Here is a 15,240-nt window from a genome sequence, read left to right as displayed (position 1 = left end):
ATAACCATCTTTTCCGGTTAAATGTGTATATTTTTGCAAAGGAGTTTTGACTAATCGATTTAATATGACTTCGCGAATCTCCTGAGGAGCAAATATAACGCAATACAATACTCGCAGTAAAGTCCTTTCTTTAACTGTGAAAACGCAAAGCAATCGTAAAACCCGCTGATGTGCTGCTTTCCAAGATATTTTTGAGTTTTTTCACCTTCTTTGCGTTCGGAAAAAGGCCATACAAAACTGTCAGATCGAGACCAAACATTGTCAAGTAATTCCAATCGCTTTCTGTCATCAATAACTGGTGTATCAATCGCATGTCCAATATCTAATGGCGAAATAGCATCCGAAAGTAATTCAAAAGTCTTGGAAGATTTGTTACCCTGGCTTGTCGAGGCTATTTCTGTTTCTGAATTTTCCGAGGTGATTTTACGTTTTGGCAAAAATATGCGTTTATTTTATTACCTCGCTTCATTTTAAACAATAGTAGCCTACGCTGAATCTATCTCCACACAATTGTTTCTAACAAGTAACAATGGTTGCCTCCTAATCATACTGTTGTAGCGGCCTCTCTCACTACCGTTACCGTGTGCCTTCATACTACAGCGAACCGGACAGATTGCCTTCTTTCTCTGACTCTCGTCTTATGCGGCGTATTCGCTCATTGTGTTATTCTATTACCATGTACCTCGAATAAACACCTCGTACATTTGATGACTTATCTTCACTTATATGAGTGTGACTATTATAAAATCCATTGTAACATAATACGCGCAGTTGGACGCCAAGTGACCTAGATTGGCATGCATTGTTTATTGAGATGTGTGAATGTGATGAGCATCAATGCGTTACGCACATTGCGTTACAGTTTTGTCTGGAATTGCAAGATTCAATACTAAAACAGCCGGTCAAAATTTCTTGAGGGGGGAGGGGGCATGGCACGATGTCCCCCCCCCCTCCCTCCCATAAAATACGCTAATGGTCCCTCCCGTAAAACATGAATCAGGTACGATCATTTTGGATTTTTTTGCAATTATTTTCCTTCATTGACACCAACAAATATTAATAATGCAACATAAATTATCTAAAACACTTCATTTTGTAATTAGACATATGATTTCCATGAATCCGCGAATTATGACGATATTGGGTTCCTTTTATCTCTTATATCCCATACGAGCAAGAATGAGAAAGGTCAAACTTTCCACATTTAACCACTGGGGGTAGTATTTTATAAAGTCGTTCGTCCGCTTTTTATTGCAGAAATGGATAGTACTCGGGTATATGTTTCAAAAACACTTGTCAAACTTTTTCCTTCATTGCCGGAACATAATTTCGTTGTTCGTCAAACTTTCGAAAAATGTCTACTGAGCTGGGCCCCTTTGAACAAATGAACCACTTTTAACCACTGGGGGTAGTATTTTATAAAGTCGTTCGTCCGCTTTTTATTGCAGAAATGGATAGTACTCGGGTATATGTTTCAAAAACACTTGTCAAACTTTTTCCTTCATTGCCGGAACATAATTTCGTTGTTCGTCAAACTTTCGAAAAATGTCTACTGAGCTGGGCCCCTTTGAACAAATGAACCACTTTTAACCACTGGGGGTAGTATTTTATAAAGTCGTTCGTCCGCTTTTTATTGCAGAAATGGATAGTACTCGGGTATATGTTTCAAAAACACTTGTCAAACTTTTTCCTTCATTGCCGGAACATAATTTCGTTGTTCGTCAAACTTTCGAAAAATGTCTACTGAGCTGGGCCCCTTTGAACAAATGAACCACTTTTAACCACTGGGGGTAGTATTTTATAAAGTCGTTCGTCCGCTTTTTATTGCAGAAATGGATAGTACTCGGGTATATGTTTCAAAAACACTTGTCAAACTTTTTCCTTCATTGCCGGAACATAATTTCGTTGTTCGTCAAACTTTCGAAAAATGTCTACTGAGCTGGGCCCCTTTGAACAAATGAACCACTTTTAACCACTGGGGGTAGTATTTTATAAAGTCGTTCGTCCGCTTTTTATTGCAGAAATGGATAGTACTCGGGTATATGTTTCAAAAACACTTGTCAAACCTTTTCCTTCATTGCCGGAATATAATTTCGTTGTTCGTCAAACTTGTAACTTACGTTAACTTTTGACCTTCCTTTTAATTCACCACTGACTTGTAAAAGGATTTAGAGCTTTCCTTTTGGCTTTGTTTAAAAAAGTGTTTGTTTTTGATAATGAACAATGCTTGCAATGTGATTTTGCATAATGGTTGCGAAATCAAAAAAATTTCCTCTAAATATTTTTGACTTCCATTTCGGCGAAATGACATTTGTGAACAAATACTGGGTTATCTCATAAACATTCCTTATTCCTGAGAGGGAATTCCCCAGAAACAAAAGTAAACATAACAATCAAGACGGAAATTTAGTTTTGCTATTTTAGTAAAGTTTTATTTATTTAATTATTTCTTGATGTTGCAAAATTTCAGTAATATAAGGTGACACACGTAAAATATGTTGCATGGATTTGTGAATAAAACACGTTGTACTCAAGGGAATGGCGTAAAAGTTTTAAAACTGGTAAGCAAACAACTGTGATAAAGCAAGGTCGTACATCTGTACACAAAAATTGTTTCTGAGATGTTTATCTAAATATATGGTTGATAATTAACTTCAGAGTATAGATTCTTACACAGTGATGTGAGATTTGTCATTATATGTTTCAAAGAGATGTAGTCTGTAGTGCACAAAGATGAGCAATAAAAGACAGGTATCAATTGAAAACTATCCAGGACAATGCCTTGATTATCTAAATAGGTGAGTTTTGTTTTAATGGTTGATTTCTCGGCCTAAACGTTAATAGTAAAGGAACAGCTTCGAATAACTCATTTTGTTCGTTTATCAAACATTGCTGGTGGCTGACACTTACTTATAATACTTGTACCTCAAAATTGCATTTGAGAATGTTTAATGTGGGCCACTCTAAAATACGCAATCTACGCAATCTACTAACAAAAACTAACTAAGATGTTGACGGTTAGTGCTATTAGGGTCAGGGTGATGGTTTGTGATACAATTAACTTTATAATTTAACTTCAGATGCCTTTCAGGTCTAATTTTCTCTACAAGTGTTAACATGCGGTACCATACAGTGTTTAGTACCACTCTCAACACATATGAGAATATTAAGCCCAAACTGGACATCTAAAACTAAATTATAGTGTTAATTTTATTATAAACCCTCACCCAGACCCTAAAAGCCCTAACCGCCAACATTTTTTAAAGGTTGCATACGTTTTATAAGCAGATTGCGTACAGATTGCGTAGATTGCGTATTTTAGAGGAGCCCGTTTAATGTTGTATTTTTACCCCAGCCTACTTCCTAAGAAAAAAGCCGTTATTGTTTTGACAATAGCCAATCCCAAACCCAGTTTAAAAGTGAAACAAAACTATAATTTGCAAAAGTCAAACAATTCTAGAAGGGGCGAGTTAGTTATTGAGTTAAAAACAACAACTTTACATTTTTTATGAAAATTTTTTAATCATGTCATAAAACGTGCGTGAAAGCAGTATTTAAAGTAATACCATTCTAGTTGTTACTGATCAAGCTCTCACCTTTAGACAGAGAAAAGAAGGGTTTCTTTGTGATATTGAACTTGTGGTGAATGAAAAAAGATTTCCAGCTCATAGAAATGTGTTAGCAACAAGTTGTGATTACTTTGCAACAATGTTTCGAACAGATGTGAGTATTTAGAAATCGTACACCTTAATTTATATCCTTAAAACACATAGAATAAATTTAAGGTTTTTGTATTTACAGCGCTTGCATGCACAAATTTTATTTCACACACCATTGTTTGAGATTGTAATTAACATATCAAATGCTACAGCTACTGTTGGCAGCACAATCTATGTGTTTGTTAAGACTGTAAACACAATAGCCAATAATAAATGACTTAAACTTTCTTTGCTAAGATGATGGAAAAATACTCTGATACTGTTGAGCTGAAGGAGTTGTCTTGGCAAGCCATTGAACAAATATTGGATTTTATTTACTCTGGAAACATCTTTCTTTGTGTTGAAGATGTATTTGGCATTCTACAAGCTGCTTCTATGTTTCAAATGAAAAGTAAATGTTGTCACTTTAAATATTTTGGGTTGTGAACCTATAGCCCTAAAATAAACATGGCTTTGTAGTGGCTGTTTACAAAAGCATTAGATTTCACATCATAAAATTCTAAAATTGCCCAAGCTCTAAGTCATTTAAATGTAGCGTGATTTTGCATGTCCTAAATTTGATAGCTGTTCGTGTTTGTGTGTTGAGGATTAGGCCGTTACAATTTCTCTTTGTTATGACGTCAGAAAGCTTGTGTTTCCAGCCATGCCCCTGCAAATGGGATTTAGTGTTCCCTGCTGAATTTTGTACCACATGTTTTTTTCACTATATATAAAAATATGTGTTTCATTTAATAAAACACTCTACACTCCGCACTGGAAACACACTGGACAGTGTGAACTAGATACACACTGGACAGCAGAAACCAACTGGCCCTAGCCTACAATCATGACTATCGATGTGTTCAATCTAATGGCTGCGCCCAACAGCTTTGTTTCTGTATATAGTGGAATCACTCAAAAGAAAACTGACAGTATTCATTTTTTTCTTTTTAGGCCTCCATGCAATTTTTTGTAACCGAAAGTAATAGTATGTTGATTTCCATAGTTTGGTTTACATCAGCAATTTTTTTCACATTTATCACTTTAAATGCATCATTCACAAATTTGCCAGTGTTGGGACCTGTGAGCTTCTACCTGCAGAAACAAACAAAGGTTACAAAACTTAATTTGTGACCCAAGCAAAAATTGAAAGCATATAAGTCACAGTCTTACTGATGCACAAGCAGCAATGCGAGCTAAACCACCTTCTATTTTATTTTGTACCATTTCTTGCATTTAAAAACAGGGCCACTGATTTCTAGTAAATGTTTTAATTTTTTTCAACTATTTAGATTTGTTAGAAATGATTGATGAGTATTTGCTGGATGTTGTTGAACCCTCAAACTCATTAAACCTAAAGGAAATTAGTCATCTAGTTGCTTTGGTTTCTCTTCAACAAAAAACTGAGGAATGTACTTACAAAAACTTTAGTGAAGTTTGTCAATCAACAAAATTTTTGGATCTCCCTAAAAATGAAGTACAGATGTTTCTCCAATCTGATGAAATAAAAGTATGCACTCTATCATGACATTGATCCTGTAAAAAATGTTGTTGCTTTAAATTATTATTACAGAGCTAACAAATGTTTGTAAGAAAAAGATTACTTTTAATACTTTGTATTTGTAATGCATTACATATTTTAAGTAAAATTCAATTTGTCCGAACCAGTTTCTAATGCCATTTGAATGTCAGGTAGAAACAGAAGATGTGCTCTTTACTGCACTGATGAATTGGACTAATCACAATTTACCTAAAAGACAAGAAGCTTTCCCAGAACTTTTTGGTTTGCTGCGACTTCAGTTTGTCACAAAGCAATTTCTTTCCAACACTGTAAGAAAAGAGGTATGTGAAAATCCAGATGGTCGGTAAATATAAACCAAAAAAACCAGACAAGTCGAGTATGCGATATCAACTAATGAATCACAGTACGCCAGGCCCATTGAAGGCGCTATACCGAATCAGCCGGTCACCAAGCATTCACCACCATATGGCAAGGCGTAGGCTAGAAAAATCTAGCCTGCGGTGGGATTCGAACCCACGACAGGAGTCTTTCCGGGACTCGCGCTCTACCAACTGAGCTACACAGGCCCAGTGGAGAATCCGCCGAAAGTCGAATCACAAGCACCTCCCGGAAAGACTCCTGTCGTGGGTTCGAATCCCACCGCAGGCTAGATTTTTCTAGCCTACGCCTTGCCATATGGTGGTGAATGCTTGGTGACCGGCTGATTCGGTATAGCGCCTTCAATGGGCCTGGCGTACTGTGATTTATATATGAGTGTGCCGTGATCGCTGGTCTGCATCGACGCTTCAGGGCTGATCCCAGTTATGAATTTATGTTCATCAACTAATGAAATATGAAAATTTCTATTTATAATGATCATGTTTTTTTGTTGTTGATTAGAAACTTGTAAGAGACAATACAGCCTGTAGAGATTTGGTGGAAGATGCAATGCATTTTCACATTGAACCTGAACTTTTTGAGAAGCAGCAACCAAGAACAGGCCCAAGAAATGGTAAACTTTTGTGGACTTACAGGACCATGTCTGGCATGAATCACAATAGAAAAGCATGACAGAAAATAGTAAAATACTACACAACAGAAAATTTCATATATGCTCAATCCTTTTCTGGTTGCAAAGCAATTTTCTTATAATTTCTTCAAAAAACGCATATTACTTTAGATGGTAAAATATGTTTTGCTATTCCACAATTTTTTGTTAAGAAAATTTTGTTAAGAAAAATTCTTTTTTTACAGTTATCCCTTATTTTTTTAGTCAACAAGGGATTGTACATTTTGACACCACAAAATAGTGTTCAAACTCTCCAACTTACAGAAACCACTCCAAAAACGGAGGTATTGATATAAATTTTTGATTTTTTTTATCAATACAACTTCAATTTATAACACAATGGTTTTAACCACCATGCTTCAACATACTACCATGCCATGAGATAATGTATGGTTTGCCATTGAAAGTTGCTCAATCCTCACCTTGGTCAGGTGTCAGAACCTATGGCTGGCAAGCCAGAAGTTCCTCTTTTGATGATTGCCTCTGGCTCTCAGACAAATTTTAGTTCATATTTTTAAAGCAGTACAGTATGTCATAAAATATTTATTTTTGTAGTTGATTTCTTCAGTTAAAGGAAACAAAAAAATATTGTATGGCTCTCTAAGAAACACACTTTCAAATGCGTGGCTATATTGGCCCTCTTAGGACCCAGACCTAGGTGGTCTAAAACAGAGATCCTCACGGTGGGGATATCCCCCTTCTTGCATTACTGTAATGCTCATTAATGGCAATGGAGATCCTTTTTCACTTTTCTTAGACTATAGCATGAGCTGCTCAGTCAGATCATTGTTTATACCCAAATGAATCAAAAAATCATAGTTAATCCCAAGCATTTGATTAACATCTATGGATTGTATGCAATTACCCACATTTAGCTATAGTTATTTTTGGGTTTTGGTAGATTGTTCAACCACCTTTCCGTGTGAGCTACCACAGTGCAATTGTTCTGCATGAAAATAAAGTCATGTTTTGTGGAGGTCTTGATACCAATTGTAAAAGTGGGACAACATCAGTTATGTCATTTAATGGGAAATCTTGGACATTAGAGTGTAGTTTGAATTTTCATCGAGCTGGTGCAACTGCAGTATCAGTTAAGGGTATGAATTGGTCTGCATAGAGTGACAATCAATCCTTAATGTATAAAAATTGTTGTGACCTGATATTAGGAAGTTAAAAATAGTGTGAATCTTTTTAGGATTTTAATTACCAAAAATACAGTAACTTCACTATTGGGAATTCTCGGTTCATTTAGGTTCTGTTTACATTTTTGGTGGTTACTCAAATCAAAGATTTGAAAATCAAACGGAAAGGTATGTTGATGGTTGTTGGGAACATGATATGCAAAAGGATCAACAAAACAACAGGTCTGAGGCATGTGTTGTCGTTATTGGAGGTATGTAACTGTCAGGCATTTTTCAGCGTTTAGCTGTAACTAAAACTTATTAGATTTCCAAGGACTTTGGTAAAAAAGCATACATCCTTCTTAGTTCAAGATATTAGTTTTGACATAAAACAATTCCAAGTTTGTTTCAGAAAATGTTTTTCTACTTGGAGGAAGAGATACAAGACTTCTACGACCACGCCTATGTAAGAACTCATCAATGTTGCATTCCAACATTTTGCAAAATTTAATAGCAAATGAACATTTACAAAATAGAATAAACAAAGTTACATACTGATTAAAGCAGTGTTTTGCAACCTATAGGTCGAGATCCAAAGTTGGGTCGCCTGTTTTTTGGACAACAAGAGCATATAGTTTTTAACTTTATTTCGTAGCGTTTTTTTTAAAATTTCTCTACAGATTTAAATTGTTACCAAATAAACTTGGCATGCTATTGGTTAATTCTGTTTGTAACATCATAAGTTACATGTTAGCTGTCTGTTGAGCTTTGTCATGCTGATACCAGCTCTAAAGTTCGTGCTAAACTCAAAAGTTTGGTCAAAAAAGAAAACAAATACTATTTGTTTAATTTTTTGATTTTCTAAACTGGCATAGTTATTTTCAAAAGCATTACTAAATTATAGACTAAAATGCAAGCATGACAGTAAAAAAATATATATTATAGTGGAGAGAAATCACAAAACAAAATTTGCAAAGTATTTCGGTTGCTTTGAAAAATGGTTGGGAACCATTGGTTTAAAGAACCTAAAATGGAACAAGCAAACATTTATTAATCTGTATGTTTTTTACAATCACTGCATTTACTGCCAGTGCAGCATTTTAAAGGGGATAATAAGTGTGAAAGCTAAACAATTTGCTTTTGTACAGCTAGAATAATAAGTTCTGTTGATGCCGTAAATGTCAGGACAAACCAATGGAAAAAAGTTGCACCTCTTAATAATGCAAGAATGAATTTTGCTGCTTCCGCAGTTGGTGATGTGATCTACGTGTTTGGTAAAACATTGCAGCTTTTTAAACAAATTTTGTTATCAATTCAATATTTATCAAAATTCATTTTATTGAAGGTTGATGTACTATAGTGTTCTCATAACTAGCCAATCATTGATTGCCAATTTTAGCCAAACTGTGATTTGTCTAAATAATAATATGTGTGTATGTTCTTAGGCGGATGTTCTCACAGCAAGCAACCTTTCAATAGTTGTGAGTTCCTCGACACAAGTACTAAAAATCCCACCTGGACCACTTTGCCTTATGCACCATTTGTCTTGAACTATGCAACATCTTTTTTTATTTCAAATGATGAAATTATTGTTCTTGGAGGGTATGAATTTCTAATTTAAAGAAAGTAGCATTTCCTGAATCCTACTAACATCAACCATGTTTCACAGTCAAAGTACTCATTTATGTTGCTTCAGTACAAGAACACACACATGGAAAGACACATTCACCAACTCTCAGCAAGGTACATTTCTTGAAATACAATTCATGTTGTAATTTTAGATGTGTATTGAAAAGCGAAGGTTTAGTGCAACCTTGTAAATTTGAATCAAATTTGAAAAAAAAAACTTTAATTCAAATCATTACTTTACACAGAACAAGAAAAACTCGGAGAAGCTGTGATAAGTTCTAAAATTTTCGGATTCATAATGTAAATATTTAACCCAAGACTAAGTGAAAAATCATATATGGTCTGTTGACTGTCAAAAGATAGGCTCTTGTTTGAATCCAGTACCAGGTCGGATTTAACCTACCCAGATATACAAAGATGCCCAACATTGTATGCAAGTGCTTTAATGTTCTTTAATTCAAATAACAGATTCTAAATAGTAGTCTTGTATTTACTTATGTTTTATACACTTCAAGTGATAATTATGCACAATGTAACAGATAATTAAGTTTTTAAAGATATTTTTGTTGTGCTGTGCAATACAACATGTACATGTGTTTCTTCAACCACATTTTAATTATTTCTCAAACAAAATGTGCTGAGTCATGGTGCTTTTTTCCGCATAATCTATATGTCGGTCTTGTTTTACAATAGGGACAGTTAAAGTCAAAGACAGCTCCCTTTTTGTTCATTCATTAGTAGTTTTGGTAGGGGTTGGTTTATTCCAAAATTACACCCTTTGTGATGATTTTTTTTCTGGTTTGGTTTGTTCTAAGACTTCATACACTGTTCAACAATGTATCCCAATATTTTTTATAATTATGTTTTGTGCACTTTGTTTTCTGATTTATCACTGTTATATATTTATTTTCTTTCGTGCAATTTTAGTTTGTGGCACATTAGTAGCACTCAATTCCTTTGCCTGTTGAGGGGCATGAGTGTTAACCCAGAAATGCTGTTTTGCTAGTCAGGTACTTAAACCCCAAAAGTCTTGCAAGTTAGCTGCCAAAATAGATGCTTTTTGTAAAGAATACTTCCCTGTCGTTGACAATTGTTGTTTAGCCTTGTACATACGTAGGTGTTTAGCATGAAGTTCATTTTTTTTTTTTTTTTAAAGACAAGTTCATATTTTTATTTTATTTTTTCATTTTTTTTTTTTTTTTTTTAACTTTGCTAATTAATGTATGTGTGTCACATACGTCAATCAATTCAATCTCACACATTTTTGAATTACAGTTTTGAAACACCTCACTATCTTTTTTATGAGGTTTTTTTTATGTTTTTTTATGTAACGTTTCACACTTTTGTTGTTCATCAAATCACAAATATATTGCTACCTTGTTTCGTCTGATTCAAATGTAATACTAACGATTATAATCGATTATAACGTATAAAATCTGAGCAGCACTTTGCACGAAAACGAACGACAACACAACATGCAAAATCTCTATCCCAAAATCAAACACAGAAATCACCAGCCTTACAGGTAACATTAGTTTTTCAACGTGTTTAAGAACTCCCTAAATAATGAGATTTTAATTGCCAAAATACCAAACTTTGCTACATCACCGAACAAGTGAACTCGAGCATGCTTAAGTCGAAATTCCAAAAATGAAACTTGTCAATAAAATAAAAGAGAAAGGTGTATATGCAGTGGCGGCTCGTGCATAAAAATTGTGGGGTGCTGCTCCAAATTTTAGCCTTTGTTGAACAAATATAAGTTAGCAATATATAGAAAAGCTACATTTCTAATTTTCTAGCCATTGTTTTGTGTAGAAAAACAAGTCCATTGTGACGTAATTTTTGTTACGCAATAATGTACATGAGTGTAAACAGCATATGATATCATTTGTGTATTTTGTTTACTTGCACAGCGACGGGCCAAACCCAATAATGTGCAACAAAAACACACGTTACACGGACTCGAAACAAAGCGGTTGTAAATACGGTAAAACACGACAAGAATATTGAAAAAACAATAAGAAAAAAAAGTAACACACGTGACACGGAATCGAAGTATTTCAGTTAGACAACATTTGAAGTATTTCAGTTAAAACTTTGAAGTATTTCAGTTAGACAACATTTAAAAAATGGTCCTGTTTCATTTAAGTAACTTATGGTCGCAGTCAGCGTTTAACATATTCTATGACACTTCACAGGTTGTTGCCACACACACAAAAACTAGCCATATAGCTGTTTATTGGTATCATAAATGGTAAATTTAACAACCACTTTACATTTGTGTCAGAACTTGTTTATTTTAACATGTTTTCTTTGAAATTTTGTGCACAGACTATTATTTGTCTTTCAGATTCTTAACTGCTAAACTTGCTGCTTTATTTGCTGGCAAATAGCTTGTAATTGCTTTTTATAAGTGCAAAACTCCTTCAAGCTTTAAAATTTACAACACTCTCACTTAAATTTAAACCATATTATTAAACCTTGTGCTTCCTTTTCACAACCAAAATGAATCATAAAGTTATAGTTTGGGCATGATAATTGATAGCTTCTTCCTTGATACCAAATGACAACTGAGAAACTGTTTTTCTATTTAGTACTAGCACTGCAAGTGCAAGTCTTTTGAAAATAATGGTGTTCCTAACAAAGGTTTGCATCCTTTTCAGTTTTGAAAAGAACTGTTTTGCCTTTGCAGGACTCATGGAAACAGCAAACAGGATTTTTCATCCTAGTAATTTCACGTGTCAAAACATCATCTAGATTATTTTCAAAGTAATCATGAACATCAGATCTGCAGAAACATTTTCATTTCAGTAACTAGCTTTTCTTTGTCAACAATAGGATGTGCTTGGTGGTCACTACTATCTTGTCTGTAAAATGTTCATTCTTAAGAAACACTTCCTGTGAAGCAATTTAGCAGGTACTGTTTAGACAAACAGTACATGTCCATTAATTATTACATATGATTGCACTTGGTTGCAAATACTGTCCACATGGTGTATTAAGAAAGCAAAACTTCAAATTGTCTTTACTCAGGTATATCAAAAATCCTGTTGCTTCCGCAATTGTTTGTTTTGCATTTGATATTGCCTGAATTTCAGTGAGGCATTTAACTTTGTATCGGACTTTGGACTTTTTAATTTAAAACATTTTAATTCATTGTCGTGTCATATTGTCCCGGTCAAACTCGGTCAAACCTCACCTTTTTTCTACACAAAAGCTTGACCGGCTTTTAAACCTGTTTTCTAATCACCACGCTGGTCATATACTGGCTTAAGGCTATTGTTGTATCGCTTTTAACGTGTCAACAAGAACCACGTCTAAATTAACCTCCAGCCATGTTATACGTGACACTTCTGTAAAGCAATTTAAAGAATAATTACGGTTTAGAACTTACTTAACCTTCTCGGGCGTACGTTTTTACGACTGCGCTTGCATAACAACATTTGATCTGAACGCTATAAAGACCGACGTGTTTCAAACTAAAAATCAGTCATCTAGAGTTACCTTAAGTTACCTAGTGTTACCATAACAGTGCATAAGTGACTATAGAGTGACTAGAGTACGCATTGGAATTGATGTCTCACAGTTGATTCGTGGCGCGGTGACTTTTGTGTTGCGTGTTTAGCCGCAAGAGGCGCTTTCGTGGCTTGCCTTATTGAAATATAATGTGGGAACGTTAATTTAGTTCTGCGTTTTTTTAGGTTTGTTTCGACAGTGATAGTTTGTTTGTTTATTAGAGTCAGATATACGGAGTGTTTAATTGTCTACCCACTGGGTCAGTACAAATTTGGTGACCCCGACGTGATATTGATTTCCGCGCTTTTAACCTTCTGATAAAATCGCTGTTAACGACGCCTTAATTAATGACGCAGAAAACTAGTCTCGTTTCTGGATTCTTAAAGAGCGCACTCAAATTCAAAGGCAGTAAACCTTCTGAACAATTGTTGATAACGCCAGATATGTATTCTTCATCTCGTGCCGCTACCATGCCTAATGCTGGTCGTTCGGACGCTATAGTTTATACTAGTAGCGAATCAACTGGGTCCGACGATACTGATTGGTATAACGATATCAAGGGCCATAAGCCTTCAACAAGCGCTACCTCGCATTGTCCGGTTTCAGATGATAATGCGCCGGCCACTTCTCTAAAAACGCCGTCGGCAGCATTGTCTTTCTCCGTGCCTCAACCGCAATTGAGTTATTCCGCCACACGGTCAACTATTGACCAGGCCGCATCGTTGTTTTTACCGCCGAGCCAAGCAACGCGTGCTCCGTATTCTACGCCTCGTTATCCTGCTGTTCCCGCGCCTAATTTTGGTTTAAGCGAACTTGCACCTGCCGCATCATCCGTTGCTAAAATTAAAATACCTCCGATGTGGCAGGATTCTGTAAAGTTATGGCTTGCATCAGTGGAAAATACTTTTCAAACCACCAAGTAACTTCTGACGCGATGAAGTTTAATTTAATTGTCTCTTCGCTTAACCAGGAGCAAGCGCAAAGGATTGGCCACGTTATTTTGGGAGATGTCCGTTACCGTACCTACGACAATTTGAAACAGGCCCTTTTAAAGGCATTTGGTGCCAATCCTATCACTGAGGTTCATGAGTTGTTACATGATGTAACTTTGGAAAATAAGCGCCCTAGTGTTTTGTTGAATAGGATGAAGGTTCTTCTTGGTAACTATCGAGATTTGAGTCCAGACGCTGAAAAGTTGCTAAAAAAGTTGTTTTAAGACAGGTTGCCAGCTCATATCCGCATGATTTTAGCACCTGATTATGGCTTGTCAGTTGACGAGTTGGCTGAAAAGGCTGATCAAATCACGTTGATTAGCGAACTAACAAGGTTTCAGCCTGATAGGGTGGTTGAAAAGGTCGCGAATGTCTCTGCTGATAACGCTATGTTTACTAACACGCAAATGTTGATAAATGATAACATCGAAAAGCGTTTGCGTGAAGTTACAGAGGAATTGAAGGCTATTAAATCGGCTCAAACGGTTGCGTCTGTTGCCCCTCGTTTCCAAGAACCTAGAAGGCCGAATGGCGGGTACAATAGGTCTGGTAATTATAGAGGACGTAATGGCAATAACGGCAATTATCGCCCGAACGGTCGGTTCCCAAACTCGCAGTATCGCCCGAGGCAGTGGAACTATGGTGGGCAGCCGAGACATCAGGGTCCTCGCTTTCCACAGATGCCATCTCCTGATTTATGTTATTATCATAACATGTATGGTTCTGATGCGACAACGTGTGTTCCACCTTGCGCTCTTAACCGTCAAAAAAACGGGCAGCGTCCATCTCATTAAAGGTGAACGATGCAGGGGGCCAAAAACGTTTTCATACCTTCACCATTTTTGATAAAAGTAATAAGCTGAATTTTCTTGTTGATACTGGTAGTGCGCTGAGTCTTATTCCCCGTAATTTAGCGCGCGAATTTTGTCCAAGTATGCCTGTAAATATGAAATGTGCGCTTGGTAACGAATTTCAATCCTATGGGGAAGTTGAGTTGTATCTTAATTTTAATTTTGGTCGTTTTACGTGGACTTTTCTTGTTTGTGACGTCGATTCTTGCATTCTAGGCGCCGATTTTTTGAACAATTTTGACCTGTTAGTTGACGTAAAAGGGGGACGTCTGTTGCGCCGGAAAAAGGCAAAGGGAAAAAAGCCCGCTAATCGCTCTCTCGCAGTAGAGAACAGTTGTTTCGTCCAGTCGCAAGGTCAGGTTGCTCAAACTTGTAAAATAGCTGATGTAAGTGTCGCGCCTAAGGATGTTGATTGTGCGCAAGATGATCGTTATAGACGCATTTTAAAACAGTTTCCAGAGCTTACACAGCAGATTTCGGTTGATCGAACCGTAAAGCACAATGTGATGCATAGAATTGTGACGTCAGGAAGGCCAGTGTCGTGTCGGCCGAGACGATTGTCGCCTGAAGCACTGCGTGTCGCCAGAGAGCATTTTGCTAAGCTAGAGAAACAGGGTATTGTACGTCCGTCCACAAGCCCTTGGAGCTCAGCCTTACATTGTGTGCCTAAACGAGATAATACCCTACGATTTGTCGGTGATTTTAGGCGGCTAAATGTATTAACGGAAAATGACACTTATCCATTGCCATACTTACGGGATTTTTGTAATAATTTGCATGGCAAGCACGTTTTCAGCTCTATAGACTTGCTAAGTGCGTATTATCAGGTACCGGTTCATCCAGATTCTATTCCTAAAACGGCT

The 15,240-nt window shown here is 36.2% G+C and overlaps 1 protein-coding gene and 1 non-coding gene across 3 annotated transcripts; one reads left to right on the top strand and one right to left on the bottom strand.

Moving 5' to 3' along the window:
* Nucleotides 1-2,494: 2,494 nt before the first annotated feature.
* On the top strand, nucleotides 2,495-9,902 carry LOC145209185 (kelch-like protein 12). 2 transcript variants are annotated; one of them, XM_080079453.1, is made up of 15 exons: nucleotides 2,495-2,561; nucleotides 2,710-2,798; nucleotides 3,603-3,723; nucleotides 3,957-4,110; nucleotides 4,991-5,208; nucleotides 5,391-5,540; nucleotides 6,100-6,211; nucleotides 6,473-6,552; nucleotides 7,170-7,365; nucleotides 7,521-7,661; nucleotides 7,802-7,855; nucleotides 8,538-8,663; nucleotides 8,835-8,991; nucleotides 9,059-9,132; nucleotides 9,264-9,902. In XM_080079453.1, the coding sequence occupies exons 2-15, from the start codon at nucleotides 2,734-2,736 to the stop codon at nucleotides 9,320-9,322; spliced, it is 1,707 nt and encodes a 568-aa protein (XP_079935579.1). In that variant the 5' UTR covers nucleotides 2,495-2,561; nucleotides 2,710-2,733; the 3' UTR covers nucleotides 9,323-9,902. The 2 variants fall into 2 exon arrangements, with proteins under 2 accessions (XP_079935579.1, XP_079935578.1); XM_080079452.1 differs by lacking the exon at nucleotides 2,495-2,561 and having other exon boundaries at nucleotides 2,603-2,798.
* Nucleotides 5,713-5,786, bottom strand: Trnas-gga (transfer RNA serine (anticodon GGA)). Its single transcript has one exon. It is a non-coding gene; the product is annotated as a tRNA-Ser (tRNA).
* Nucleotides 9,903-15,240: the final 5,338 nt, after the last annotated feature.

The sequence above is a fragment of the Phallusia mammillata genome, chromosome 1, assembly GCF_965637545.1.
Source record: "Phallusia mammillata chromosome 1, kaPhaMamm4.hap1.1, whole genome shotgun sequence".
Classification (NCBI taxonomy): Eukaryota; Metazoa; Chordata; class Ascidiacea; order Phlebobranchia; family Ascidiidae; genus Phallusia; species Phallusia mammillata.
The sequence above is the reverse complement of the archived record's forward strand: the minus strand, read 5'-3'. Positions and strand labels throughout refer to the sequence as shown.